Raw genomic sequence first — 14,882 nt, 5'->3', positions numbered from 1 at the left:
TGGTACATCCAAACCGTCATCGAACCCATCGTTCTACCATTCCTAGACCGGCAAGGGAACTTGCTGTTCCAACAGGGACAATGCACGTCCGCATGTATCCCGTGCCACCCAACGTGCTCTAGAAGGTGTAAGTCAACTACCTGGCCAGCAAGATCTCCGGATCTGTCCCCCATTGAGCATGTTTGGCACTGGATGAAGCGTCGTCTCACGCGGTCTGCACGTCCAGCACGAACGCTGGTCCAACTGAGGCGCCAGGTGGAAATGGCATGGCAAGCCGTTCCACAGGACTACATCCAGCATCTCTACGATCGTGTCCATGGAGAATAGCAGCCTGCATTGCTGCGAAAGGTGGATATACACTGTACTAGTGCCGACATTGTGCATGCTCTGTTGCCTGTGTCTATGTGCCTGTGGTTCTGTCAGTGTGATCATGTGATGTATCTGACCCCAGGAATGTGTCAATAAAGTTTCCCCTTCCTGGGACCAATGAATTCACGGTGTTCTTATTTCAATTTCCAGGAGTGTATATATATAATAGAGGGAAACATTCCACGTGGGAAAAATATATCTAAAACGAAAGATGATGAGACTTACCAAATAAAAGCGCTGGCAGGTCGATAGACACACAAACAAACACAAACACACACACAAATTTCTAGCTTTCGCAACCAACGGTTGCCTCGTCAGAAAGAGGGAAGGAGAAGGAAAGACAAAAGGATATGGGTTTTAAGGGAGAGGGTAAGGAGTCATTCCAATCCCGGGAGCGGAAAGACTTACCTTAGGGGGAAAAAAGGACAGGTATACACTCGCACACACACACATATCCATCCACACATACACAGACACAAGCAGACATTTGTAAACAGTTGGAACTAGCCAATACTGTAGAATGAAACACTTCATTTCAAAGAAAATGATTTCTTCAGCGGAAAGATTAATAAAGCCAAATTTCTTTAGTAAACTTGCAAAAATAACTTCATTGCTCTGCAAGGCGATTAATGCTTGACTGCTTCTAACTTGGAAATAAAATAAAATCAGAAAATTGAAATTAATAATATATTTTTGCCCTCCGTAATTATGTGAATGTATTTTAATTCAGTTGATAGCTCCCGGCCACAGAAATCCGTTTTGTTTTCATTTGACGTGAGAGCTGTACACGAAGATAAGCAGCAAAATCACTTAACGTAAACACGGGTCACGTGGAGACTAACCCCTTCACCACTACAACTCTGTGAAAGCGCGAATCTGGCAGCTATGGCACGCAAGAAAAATTTTTCTCGTTTGCATCTGGCTGCTTGCTGCTACTACCGATACAGGTAACAGCCAAACTTCAAGTAGATGATGATGGTTGATTTGTGGGGCGCTCAACTGCGTGGTTATCAGCGCCCGTACAATTATCCAATCTTTGCTCAGTCCAATTTCGCCACTTTCCTGGATGATGATGAAATGATGAGGACAACACAAACACCCAGTCATCTTGAGGCAGGTGAAAATCCCTGACCCCGCCGAGAATCGAACCCGGGACCCCGTGCTCGGGAAGTGAGAACGCTACCGCGAGACCACGAGCGGCGGACAAACTTCAAGTAGCGGGAGACGGGAGAAGGTACTGCTTATACGCGATCAAATGCGCATGCGCAACAGACTGGTCAAACGAACCTAATGTGAACAGTTGTGACGTCATGCTCATAGCAAGCAGTTTATTGTTACGAAGAATTACAGCCTGCGCCCTACGGCCTTTGACATATTTTTGCTATTTGCACACGCTTGTGCATGCACGGTGTTTTGTTGTTGTAAATTGCACTTTTCCTTTGCCACTAAAGATTTATTTTTTTCCTTCTCGTTCATATTTTATTGCTGCAGTATCGTTCTCCAGTAGCAGGAAACAATAACATTCTTTGCTAGAGAATCAATTCTGCAGTCAAAATTACAAAAATTTAACTGAAAGCTAAAGCAATGAAAAATTCCCGGAATTCCGAAAAATTCCCGGGTTTTTCCCGGATGAAAAAATTCCCGGGTTTTTCCCGGATTTCCCGGTTGTCCCGGGTCGTATACACCCTGATATATATATAATGAAAGTGCTGGCAGGTCGACAGACACACAAACGAACACAAACATACACACAAAATTCAAGCTTTTGCAACAAACTGTTGCCTCATCAGGAAAGAGGGAAGGAGAGGGAAAGCCGGAAGGATGTGGGTTTTAAGGGAGAGGGTAAGGAGTCATTCCAGTCCCGGGAGTGGAAAGACTTACCTTAGGGGGAAAAAAGGAAGGGTACACACTTGCACACACACACATATCCATCCACACATATACAGACACAAGCAGACATATCGGTCTTTAAATATGAGACATAGCAAACAAAAGCGCTGGCAGGTCGATAGACACACAAACAAACACAAACATACACACAAAATTCTAGCTTTCGCAACCAACGGTTGCCTCGTCAGGAAAGAGGGAAGGAGAGGGAAAGACAAAAGGATTTGGGTTTTAAGGGAGAGGGTAAGGAGTCATTCCAATCCCGGGAGCGGAAAGACTTACCTTAGGGGGAAAAAAGGACAGGTATACACGCGCGCGCACACACACACACACACACACACACACACACATATCCATCCGCATATACACAGACACAAGCAGACACATATATATATATATATATATATATATATATATAGTTATAATAGAAGGAAACAATCCATGAAGGATTGTGTGTGTGTGTGTAAATAGCAACTCCTATTAGAAGATATAGTATATTCATTTGAAATATCAAAACATGGACAACATATAGAGACAAATTACAGGCTAGAGTTGTTATAGTTTCGTGTAGCAGTTATGTTGGAAGGAGGCAATGTTTAGAAACAGAAAAAGCATCCTTGTGATGTTGTTACATAATAACTGTGACCAACCACTCAAGTGATGATTTAGTATAGTCAAGAAAACTGGGCTTGAGGTATGAGTTATAATACCATTAAAATAAGCATCTACCATAAATTACTTGTGACAGATGCTAAAACCAAAATGCAACTTCACTTCTCCATGTCTCCCTAACACTCACTTTCATTGGCAAAATGTGATCTGTACAGTTGTTTAATATCTAAAATAAAAATGATTCTCTATATCTATGAAGACTCTCTGCAAAACGACTGAGAATTTCATCGAAGATGGGGCTTCTTCCTAAGCCAGTTGTGTATGGAGTGCAGGAGGAATTACTGCTTAGGCTGTCTCTGTTCACCCTGTAATAAGTCTAATCAATGCCCAACTTTAGATGTTATACAGGTAATGAAAGGAGTAAAGGTAGCCCATCACCATATAATTGAGGTATTGAGCAGCTAACAGACACAATAATAAGGCTGAAAGCGTTGCTGGGCCTATGTTGTTCTTCGGAGCTAACTACTGCAAAACAAACGAAAACACACACACACACACACACACACACACACACAAACACACACACACACGTTGTTCCAGTCCCAGTGCATTATATTCTCCCAGCACAGTAGCTCCTCTGAAACATGGATGATTTGTTACAAGATTGGTGGACATAAAGTTTTTACCTATACTAATTATGTCACAGATTTTCAGATTTTATTTTCTTGTTGTTATGAATACTACAAAAACACAAAAGATAAGCTCTCCCAAAGGGTTTTAGGAGGTCCTGTTTCAATTTCTATTCTGCCCGTGAACATACTGATCACACACTTTTACTTGGCCCCTGAGTGGAAGATGACAGAAGCAGAAGCTTGTGATCGGCTTGTAGCACTTGGCTGCTGAGACAGCCCTGCCTCCTTCCTCAGAGCAGACAGCACAGAGCTTATAAAAGAAACTAACATGTAATGGACTAATGCATTTCGAAAGTGGCGCAAAAGTAGTAGTGAGTCGTTAGAAGGACCGTTTGCAGCCTCTTTGCTCATCCCTGTAACTAATATTAACAATCACTAAGAACACTACTGCATACAGATCAATGCTGCATTCACAATGGCTACATATTATTTCAGAGGGCAATACTTAATATTGTTAAGTAGCTAAGGTTGACAAAGAGCGGAAGTATTCTGGATCGGTATGAAGTCACCTGACTTCCAACCATCACAGAGGGGTCAAGTAAAAGTGTACTGCCGGCAGTTTAATTTGCTTGTCACATGTCCTTCCAGAGACATCTATCATTTTCTTGTTAACAAAAATGTGAGACATAAATTTTTGTGTAATATAACTGACTAGCTATTTCTTTAAGTACTGATACCTGAAACTAATTCTGGGAATTGTCTTGTGATGTTTTTCACTCCTTCTCTTGCATCCACTGGATTCTGCAAGTTGTGTCAATCTTCTGATTGTACTGGACTCAGTATCCTCATATCCCCCAAGAACAACTAAAAGATATCTTTTCTGCCAAATAAGAGATTTGCGATAGCTTTCTGCTCTTAGGTACTTCCCAAATAGATGGTTTACCTGAAAATTAAAAATAGTATTGAATAAAATGGATCTGTATGAAGAATTTTACATGCTTGAAATTATTGTTACTTCTATTTCCACATGAAAAAGTTAAAAATAAGCATTCTGACAGTTCAGTATCAAACGGCAATTCATTTCTGAAATTAAAAAAAATGTTACAAAAATATGTAATAAGTGTTGTACATACTGAGCAAAATATAGCATTAACCTACTCAAATAATGAAAGAACTCAGTATATTATTGTCTGTGTTTAATTAACTGATGTGTCTGTACCGCTAAACTAAACTAAACTAAATTAAACTAAACTCCGCCTGAACAGGCCACGAAGGCCCAACAGTACCGACTGGGCGCTGTGGCTATCCTCAGCCCACCAGCGTCACAGGATGCAGATGCAGAGGAGCATGTGGTCAGCACACCACTCTCCCGGTCCCATGTCAGTTTACGAGACCGGAGCCACTACTTCTCAATCAAGCTCCTCAGTTTGCCTCACAAGGGCTGTGTGCACTCCACTTGCCAATAGCACTCGGCAGACCGGATGGTCATCCATCCAAGTGCTAGCCCAGCCCGACAGTGCTAAACTTTGGTGATCTGATGGGAAATGGTGTTACCACTGCAGCAAGGTCATTGGCCTATGTACCTCTAATGTGTCTCGTATGTTGCCACATGCCCTTTGCACAGCAAGCAGCATATGCAAGGTTCATGATGAAGTGTTGCTGTTGCAACTATTATATTTCCACCTTTCCCACCCTTCAGTATTTATAAACAAAGGAATCATACCTTACATATGTCGGATTGGCAATGCATATTTTTCTTCCTGTTGGTTAAATTGTGCACACAAAGAAGGGTTTAGGGCATTATTATTCACTTTTAACACAATTTTAGTACTGTTTCATGCCCATATTATTATATCTAAGAGTAACTGTTTGTCACCCAGACTTATATATATACCCCCTATGTTTATAATATATTCATTTTGTACAATAGCTCACAGACTACTGATGTCTCACATTGTTTGTTTTATGTATGGTGTGTTATATAGGGCCTATAAGTACAGCTGGAGGAGTTTCATTTTTAAGAAAAACAATATTATTTGGTTCTTAGAAAATTGACATCAGATATTTTTTCCAAATTGCCTTATACAGAAGGAACAACATCAATCACCATTTATCATTTTTTCACATTTTTCTTTAGATTAAATTAATATTTGTTCCATACATCATGAATATGACAATTTTTTGTTTAAGATTACTAATTTATATCTAAAAATTCGTCTACTGAGTAGGACGACTTGTCATTCAGAAATTCTTTAAAATTTGTTTTTAAATGTTGGTTAGATATCTGCCAGACTTTTGAGGCTATTTAGTAAGCGACCACAGACTTTTGTGGCAGCATACTTCACCCTTTCTATGCTTTTATAAATTTGTTACTTTTTGACAGTCTGAGAGAGCCATAAATAATATTATCACGGCCTAAGTTTCGAATAAAGAAGCCTTATCTTATGTCAAATAGTTACTGCAAATGTGGGTCTTAACAAGTACTTTTCTGACAAGACCAATTTTAAAAATTCTTACATCTTTTAACGGTCTTCTGCTTCTTATTACTAACCTGTCCATTTCTTGAATGTTGCTTAAATATAAATAACGGTTGTGCTCTCTCAATCTACTTTTTTTTTCTTGAAGTAGCAGTTTTCTTACCAAAGACATTAAAACTATAAGGTATCATTAGAGAAAGTAGAAGACAGCAAGCCAAATACTGTATGTTAAAAAACTAAGTTAGAAAAAGGACAAAAGAAGATAGTGAAAACATGATTTTTCAAAAAAGATATTAGAAAGGAGAATAATTATTTTTTGGAGAACTACCTGAAATTTAGTGATGTAAAAGGCTAAAAATTTATATTAAACAAAGAACTAATGTGAAAGAAATGGCAAAAAAGCAAAAATTATGTTGTGGAAAGAGTGTGAGCAAAAAGAGGGAAAATTACTAAACAAGAGCTGAAAGTCGTTTTATCACAAACATAGTGAGGAAAGTTCAAGAACATCCTTTGAAGCTCATAAAGTGCAAAAAATTGTAACAAATTAGAGTGAAATAATCATGAAACTGAAGAAAGAATTGAATAAATTAATGAAGGCATTTTACAGATGAATGAGGGAACAGGAAGAAATAAATAAACCAAAAGAAGATATAGCTTGAGATATACATGGCCAACTGTGGTTCTCTTTGAAATGTATACAATTTCTCTAACTACTGGAAGTGCTGTTCATTCATTCACTCAGTCTGCCACAAACACATATTAGTTTCCTCTTTTATCCCCATTTTTAGGGTAGGGAGAAGCTATGGAAATACTGACCATAGAGGTACATCACTGCACCAACTGTGTCTTCTGTGAACGCTGGAAGCACATTTGATTATTATTAATAGCAACAACAATAACCCAGAATAAATTCTCTCTCTGCAGCAAAGTGTGCGCCGAATTGAAATTTCCTAGCAGATTCAAACAGTATGCTGGACTGAGATATGAATCTGGGATCTTTGCCTTTCACAGGCAAGTGCTATACCGACTGGGCTACTCAATCATGAGTCTAGATCTGCCCCCTCAAAGCTTTACTTCCACCAAAACCTGATTTCCCACCTCCCAAAGTTCAACGAAGTTCATCATGCACTTGAATATGTGCATGAAGGCATATTGGATGAATGTAGAGAGACTGGAGGGAGTCTAGCTCATAGCACTGATGTACGAGTACAGGAGTTGTGGAAGAAATGCATGGAGGTGAAGATAATCAGCTCCAGTAATAATATACAAAACATTTTTGAACATCCATTTAGTATGCTAAATAGGTAGTTACAACAAAGGAATAACTTCTTATCACCTATTAATGCACATTTTCCTTACCTAACTTCATTTGTTTATAAAAGGGTGGTTTGAAAACTTCTTGGAATCACCACGAAAGGTCAGCGCTAGCACAACGAATTGTTCATGTGATAGTCATTGGACTGTTGCCTGTAAATAAATGCCACGTCGGTGCTCTTGGAAGACAGCTGTGGCGGTGATGTGGCTCTGTTGTTGTTCTCCCACAGAGATTTCTGAAGATGGAAAAAATTTAGATTCGAGCAGTGATTAAGTACTTCATAAAGAAAAGTATGAAACCAAAGGACATTCATGCCGATTTCCATAATACACTGAGGGACTCTGCTCCTTCATATTCAACTGTTGCCAAGTGGACAAATGAATTTAAATTTGGTCGGAAGAGCATACATGATGATTCGCGCAGTGGTCAGCCAAGATGTGTCACTACTCCAGAAATCATTGCAAAAGTGCACAAAATGGTCATGGAGGATCACCGATCAAAAGTGCGTGAAATTGCTCACGCTTTCCAGATGTCATCTGAAAGGGTATATCACATTTTAACCGAAGAACTAGAAATGAAAAAATTATCTGCAAGATGGGTGCCACAACTCTTGATGCTGGATCCTACAATGGGCCACACATTGTTCCAATATGCCCATGCATATCGGAACAATGTGTGGCCCGTTTTAGGAGAAATGAACAAGATTTTTTTGCAGCAGTTTGTGAGCACAGATGAAACTTGAGTGCACTACTATACCCCAGAGACAGAACGAAAATCAAAGCAGTGGAACCATTCTGATCACCAAAGAAAGCAAAGACAATTCCTTCAGCGGGAAAGGTCATGGAATTAGTGTTCTGGGATGCGAAGGGGATTCTGTTTGTAGAGTATCTCCCCACTGGGCAAACAATTACTGGAGAATACTATGCTAACCTCCTGGACAAACTGCAACAAAAGATATGCAAAAAAAGAGGACAGGTTTACCAAGGATGGAAATTATCTTCCATCAAGACAATGCGCACCCACACACGTGCCATAGCTATGGCAAAATTATGCGAACTAAGGTATGAATTGTTGCCACACCCGCCTTATTCACCTGATGTGGCTCCGTCTGCCATCTCTTGCCAGAACTGAAAATTTTTCTTGGTGGACGAGGATTCACTCCAAATGAAGAATTGATAGCCAGAGTTGATAACTATTTTGCAGGGCTGGAAGAAATCCATTTTTGAGATGGGATCAAGGCACTGGAACATCATTGGATGAATTGCATTAATCTACAAGGAGACTACATTGAAAAATATAAAAAAGTTTCAGTAATGTAAGTACTTTTTTTCTATTCTGTTCCAAGAACTTTTCAAAACACCCTTGTAGATGAAATCAGCTCGTCTCCCCTTCCGCACTGCAAAATGGGCTATGTCCATTTTATTACAAGTAGGATGATTCAATAGTTCTCTTACAAACTCATGGTCCATTTTATTAAAATTAGGATCATTCAATAATTCTCTTACAAATTTGTGTTTCAAATTTTTGCCTAATAAATTGCTCACTGACTTGTGCTGTTTTCAGACTCACAGCTTCAGTTATTTGCAAGATAATGAAACTCTCTAACTCAGGCACAAAACACTCACAAAAGGAAACTTCCTAAGAAGGATAATGGAATATTTTTCACACGCATATTTCCTTTATTCATTACCTCTTGCTAGGTGATGACACATTACCATATTGTAGTCCATTCTGTCAAGACATTTACAAAATTATTCCCACAGTGTTTAGAATTGCTAATGCCAGAAACAAAAAAACTATAGAAACACAAACAAAAATTAATACTACACGTCTATTAATGACACATCAAAGCACAACAGAGATGTACAGAGGCAGCGAAGTGTCAGCCACTTTGTTCATTCCCTTTTGATGTAAGCAGCGGAATGTGAAAATTGTGTGGAAGTTGGCAGGACATCCTCAAGCTCTGCTACTTGAGCCTTTTGGGAGTTGCATAAGAGCTGTACTGTAAAAGCAACAAGCCTGTATTATCAAAGAGGTAACTGATATTTCAAGGTATAACTTTAGCACTAGCTGCCACTTCTTCAAAAAATATCACTCAATATCAACAGTTTCAAAAGTGTTGACTATCATTATTCGTATGGGAAAATATTCAAAATGTGTCCTAATAATTAAAATTATGTATCACCAGTCTTCTAACTAGTTTTACATGGTCCACCATGAATTCCTCTCCCGAGCTAACTCCTTCATCTCAGAGTAGCACTTGCACCCTGTGCCCTCAATTATTTATTGGATTTATTCCAGTCTGTCTTTCTTGCAGTTTTTAACTCCTACGGCTCCCTCTAGTAACATGGAGGTTTTCTCTGATGTCTTAGCACATGTCCCATCATTCTGCCCCTTCTTCTTGTCGGTGTTCTCCGTATGTTCCTTTCTTCACCAATTCTATGGGGAACTCCCCATTCCTTACTTTATCAGTCCACCAATTTTCAACATTCTACTGTCACATCAGATCTCAAATGCTTGAAGTCTCTTCAGTTCTGGTTTTCCCATTTTCCATGATACACTACCATACAATGCTGTGCTCCAGATGTACTTTCACGAATTTCTTCCTCAAATTAAGGGCTATGTTTGACATCAGTAGACTTCTCTTAGCCAGGAATTCCCTCTTTGCCTGCTTTTTATGTCCTTGGTTGGCTAGCTGATTTGGGGGAGGGGACCAAACAGTGAGGTCATCAGCCCCATCAGATTAGGGAAGAAAGTCAGCTGTGCCCTTTCAAGGAACCATCCTGGCATTTGCCTGAAGTGATTTAGGTAAATCACGGAAAACCTAAATCAGGATGGCTGGAAGTGGGTTTTAACTGTTGTCCTCCCAAATGCGAGTTCAATGTGCTAACCACTGTGCCACCTTGCTCGGTATTTTTACATCGTCCTTGCTTCATCCCTCATGGGTTATTTTGCTTCCTAGGTAGCAGAATTCCTTATCAGCTACATCATGACCACCAGTTTTGTTGTTAAGTTTCTTGCTATTCTAATTACTTTTGTCTTTTTCCAGTTTACTCTCAGTCCATATTCAGTGCTCATTAGACACTCCATTCAATTCAACAAACCCTATAATTCTTTCTCACTTTAATTAGGGATAGTAATATCACCAGTGAACCTTATTATTGACATCCTTTCATCACATATTTTAATCTCACGCTTGAATCTTTCTTTTATTTCCGTCATCACTTCTTTGATGTATAAATTGAACAGTAGGGGCAAAAGACTACATCCCTGTCTTATGCCGTTTTTAATTCAAACATAGTCTTTTTCCTCTCTCTTTTCTTCTGCCAAGCCCATACCCTCCCATAATCCTTACTTCTATTCCTTCCTCTACAACTATGCTCCAATCCCTTTACTTACTGAATTACCAATTCAATATTATCATATACTTTTTCTACCTCTTCACCTCCTTCTTGCAACTCTGCTTGTGTATGTGAACTATTGTTATTGACACTGGTTCGCTGTCAAAGCTGTTTGGAACAACTCCATCACTGGACTGTTCACAGTACCTTACTCTTTGCCCAACTTTCCTATTCCTAAAGAATCCTACTCCTGTTATATCATTTTATGCTGCTGCTGACGTTACCTGATATTCGTCTGACCCCAAATCCTTATCTTCTTTCCATTTCACTTCACTTCACTGACCCCTGCTATATGTAGACTGAGCCTTTGCAATTCCCATTTTAGATTTTTATGGCTTTCTTACTACATTCAAACTTCTGACATTTCAAGCTCCAACTTAAGAAATTTTATGCCTTTGTGAGTTATTCAATCTTTACCTCATTCTCACCTACCCCATGGCAGTCCCCTCCCAGAAATCTGAATGGGGGGATAGTCTGGAATCTTTTGCTAATGGAGAGATCATCATGACACTTTTTCAATTAAAGGCCACATGTACTGTAGATACACATCATGTGTTTTTAATGCACAGGTTCCAATGTGTTCTGCATCCTCATGCCATTGATCATTGCTGATTATTCCACCTTTTAGGGGCAGTTTTGCACCACAATGGCAAAAGGGTGCCCTGAAACACTGTCAGCTCCTCTGTCCTCTTGTTGGTAGACAGAGGGTGACTTCTTATGCCAGAAGTATTTGGCTGCCATTGTTGAAGAATTTTATTCAAAATTTAAGCAGTTGCTGAGTTCTAAGCCTGGGCCCAGGATGTTCTGACTACTAGCAAAGACGTTACCCATAGACGGCAGATACAAATTATTGAAAAATATATTTTGGACCGACTCTGCTTTAACCCTTTAATTATGAGCTGCTCCTGCATAATATATTATACAAAATGAGAAGGACAACATGTGCAACTTAATGAGGAGTTTCTGAAAAATAATGTTAGGTCCTATTACAAAACTTTTAAAACTAATTTGCAAAAATAGCAACCACCAAATCTAAGTTTCTGGAAAAGGAAAGCTAGTCCTCAATCAAGAAAAGTGTAGAATACACGTGTGAAGATCTGAAAGAGAAATTCCCAAAGCCAGTCACATAATGAAAATTTGAAGATTCAGGAAATTCAACAAACTATTAAATAACTTTAAAACAACAAAGCTTAAGGACAAGACCACATCATTGCAGAAATGGGGAAAAATGCTGATTAAGGAACTGTCAAGAAACTACAAAAAGTAATTGAAAACATCTGGGAGGCTGAAAAATTCCAGACAACTGGAAAATAGCACTTATTCATCCATTACATAAAAAAGGGGACAAAACAGATTCAAACAATTACCAAGATATATCTCTCATCCCAATGACGTATAAAAATCCTGTTAGAAGCTTTGCGAAATAAGTTAGAAAATAAAATAGAGGAACAATCAGATGAATACCAGGGAGGGCTTAGGAGAGGAAGATCATGTGCATTAAATCTAATGCTCTTAATCAAGTATAAGAAACTTCGAACCCAAAATATTCATGTATTCTTTGTTGATTTTTAAAAAAGCCTATGATTGTGTGAAAGAGAAATGCTATTCAATGGCCTAGAAAACAATGGTTTGCTGGTTGGTTAAAGGGCCCAACTACTAGGTCATCACCCATCGAACAGACAGATCTATACGACTGTAGACCAGAGATGGCCTACCCTCAGGTCTACCAATGTCAGCAAAGCTGAGGTAAGGGACAAAATGAAGAAAGGGAGACAGAGGAAGAAAGGTAAGCAATGTGTCCCATCGAGGGAGTAGCTGGAAGCCCCTGAAAATAGAGTGCAATGAGGGGACATAGAGCCCCAGCCCCTGCCATTTACCAGAAGTACTCTACTCCAAAAGTGCCTTGGAAAGACTAGCAACACGAACAGGGTAAGAGAAAAGATGAATGAATCTAATAGACCAAGAGATAGGGAGGTGGAAAGAAGAATAAAAGAGCAGGTAAGGTGGGGACTGGCCTGGACCTCCAAGCCCAGACAGCTGCAACCTGGTCTGGGCAGAGAGACAACAGTATGTTCTGCCAACCCCTCAATGGGCTGATGAGGTTCGGCGGCCCTCCCTTAGAGAGAGTGGTAAAAGCCCACTTCATGAATAAAACATAAAACTAAGTCAGCCATTGCGGCATCATCTCCTAACAGCACAGATGTTATGAGTCTGCTGCAGGGAGGCTAGGTTGGGACAGTCTAGCAAAATGTGGACAACAATTAAACGAGAGCCACAATTCGTGTTAATATTTGCCGTAAAAGTTACTTATTATTGGATTTTCATTAATCTCAGTATTTCTTCCTGTGTTATTGACTTGAGTGGTCTATTATTTGTGAGTGTGCTTGCATCATTCGTCTAAGCCACGCGCCTCAGTAGTGTGTTTACATTTTGTGGTGTGCACTGCAGCTGTAGTGGTTATAAGCTAAGTACTGACAAACTTATTTGTGCTCTGTAATACAGTTATTAAATTTAATAGATTTCAGCAGTGTTGTGTGCCATTTGTGGTGAAATAACGACTTAATAAACTTTTGCAATCGTTCGCTCGCTGTGTATTTTAGAGTTTTCAGTGCATCAAAGTCGTTTAGTAAATTTCATGCTTTAGTTTTCAACTGACGTTTATTAGAGTTTCTAGTTAAATATTTCAGTAAAATTTTCATTCAGTGTTTTAACTTCACTTAGTGCAACAGTGGCCATTTGAAGGTTTTGGTTTTAGCTAATAATTTTGTGAAGTTTTGTTGGTATTGGCATTGGCTGTGTTGTAGTAGTATTAATACAAGTAGCTGCTTTCTTAGCAGGCAGAGAATTTAGAGACCATTATTGTTAGTTCTTAAATAGTTCTACTGGTGTAACTGAACTTTGGTAACCTAGACATATAGTTTTTTTTCAGTAACTGTAAAATTTTACCATGAGTGAGAAGTGTGGGCTCTGTCGTAGGTTTAAGACTCTGTCGTAGGTTTGTGAGCAGTGGATTACGGTGTGGGATTTGTTCAAAGTATTTTCATTGGGGGGAATGCAGTGGGGAAGCCAGTGGTGATTTTAGTGAGATCCTCTCCTGGGAATGCAGAATCTCTGGTAGAAACAAGTAGATAGAGGAGCAGGTGCGTAAGATCTGTGCCCTTCAGGTGCAGTTAAAATGCGCAAAGGAGGAACTAGATAGGTTGAGGAGGGTGAAGGGTGGTGGGGAATGGGAACTGGCTGTTGGCAAGAATGCACCTAGGAGGAGGAGGTATTCAGACAGTTTATTCTTGCATGCATGCAATAGATACGACCAACTGTCAGAGTTGAGTGGAGAGGAGCCTCGTGTAGCTGTAGATGTAGGGAACTTGCGTTGCAAAGTCTAGCAGAAAGAAGGTTCTGCTGCTAGGTAGTTCCCACGCTAGAGGTGTGGGCCAGCAGTTGCAGCAGTTGGGGAGTGAGTACCAGGTCACTAGCATTGCCAAGCCTAGTTCAGGGTTGGCTCAGGTGACTGTAAGCATAGGGGAGTTATGTAAGAATTTTACAAAGGAGCATCAGGAAGTGATAGGGGGTGGAGCAGAGAACTGTCTCGATAGGGACGGGGAATATGATGTCGGTGGTGACTTGGTTAAGATAGCTACTTAAACTGGTGGCACTAATGTGCATTTCGTGCAACTGTTTCAGCATCGTGATTGGCCTCACCTTAATGCAGCTGTTAGGAGCGTTAATGTGGGGCTGGGGAGGTCACTGATGGCAGAGTGCTTGGATCACATCTCAGTGGTGACAGTTGGGTCTATCAGTAGATCGGGTTTCACTTGGCATGGCCTGCACCTCAATAGGTATGGGAAGGGGAGGCTGGCTAAGTTTACAGGTGTCAGTGTAGTGGGTGGTTGTGGTGGTGGTGGTGGTGGTGCCACTCATGTAAAAATACCTGTAGTAGTTGATGTTAGGGGTGCATCTTTTCTAGATTGAAGTCAGCTGATAGGTATACCTGCTTTAAGGAAGTCCCTCTAACTAAGGGCTCACCTTTGGAGGATGTAATGTTTCCAAGTAGAGAAGTAATTAGCATACTTCATCAAAATATAAGAGGTATTAGAGATAAAGTTAGTGAACTGCTAATAGGTGTTGACTCAGAAATATCAGAGCACCACTTAAATAATTTGATAATTCAGAGGCTTCCTTTACCAGGCTA

General features: G+C 39.8%; 1 protein-coding gene across 1 annotated transcript in view; it reads right to left on the bottom strand.

The window, feature by feature from the left end:
* LOC126154495 (A-kinase anchor protein 9-like) overlaps nt 1–14,882 on the bottom strand; it is a 510,657-nt gene that overhangs the window by 12,535 nt on the left and 483,240 nt on the right. Inside the window, exon 50 of the mRNA XM_049916148.1 lies at nt 4,238–4,443. Coding sequence (XP_049772105.1) covers nt 4,238–4,443 — 206 coding nt within the window. The remainder of the gene's footprint in view (nt 1–4,237; nt 4,444–14,882) is intronic.

This window comes from Schistocerca cancellata, chromosome 2 (genome assembly GCF_023864275.1).
Source record: "Schistocerca cancellata isolate TAMUIC-IGC-003103 chromosome 2, iqSchCanc2.1, whole genome shotgun sequence".
NCBI classification, from domain to species: domain Eukaryota; kingdom Metazoa; phylum Arthropoda; class Insecta; order Orthoptera; family Acrididae; genus Schistocerca; species Schistocerca cancellata.
Note: the sequence above shows the minus strand (reverse complement) of the source record. Positions and strands in the feature narration are given on the sequence as shown.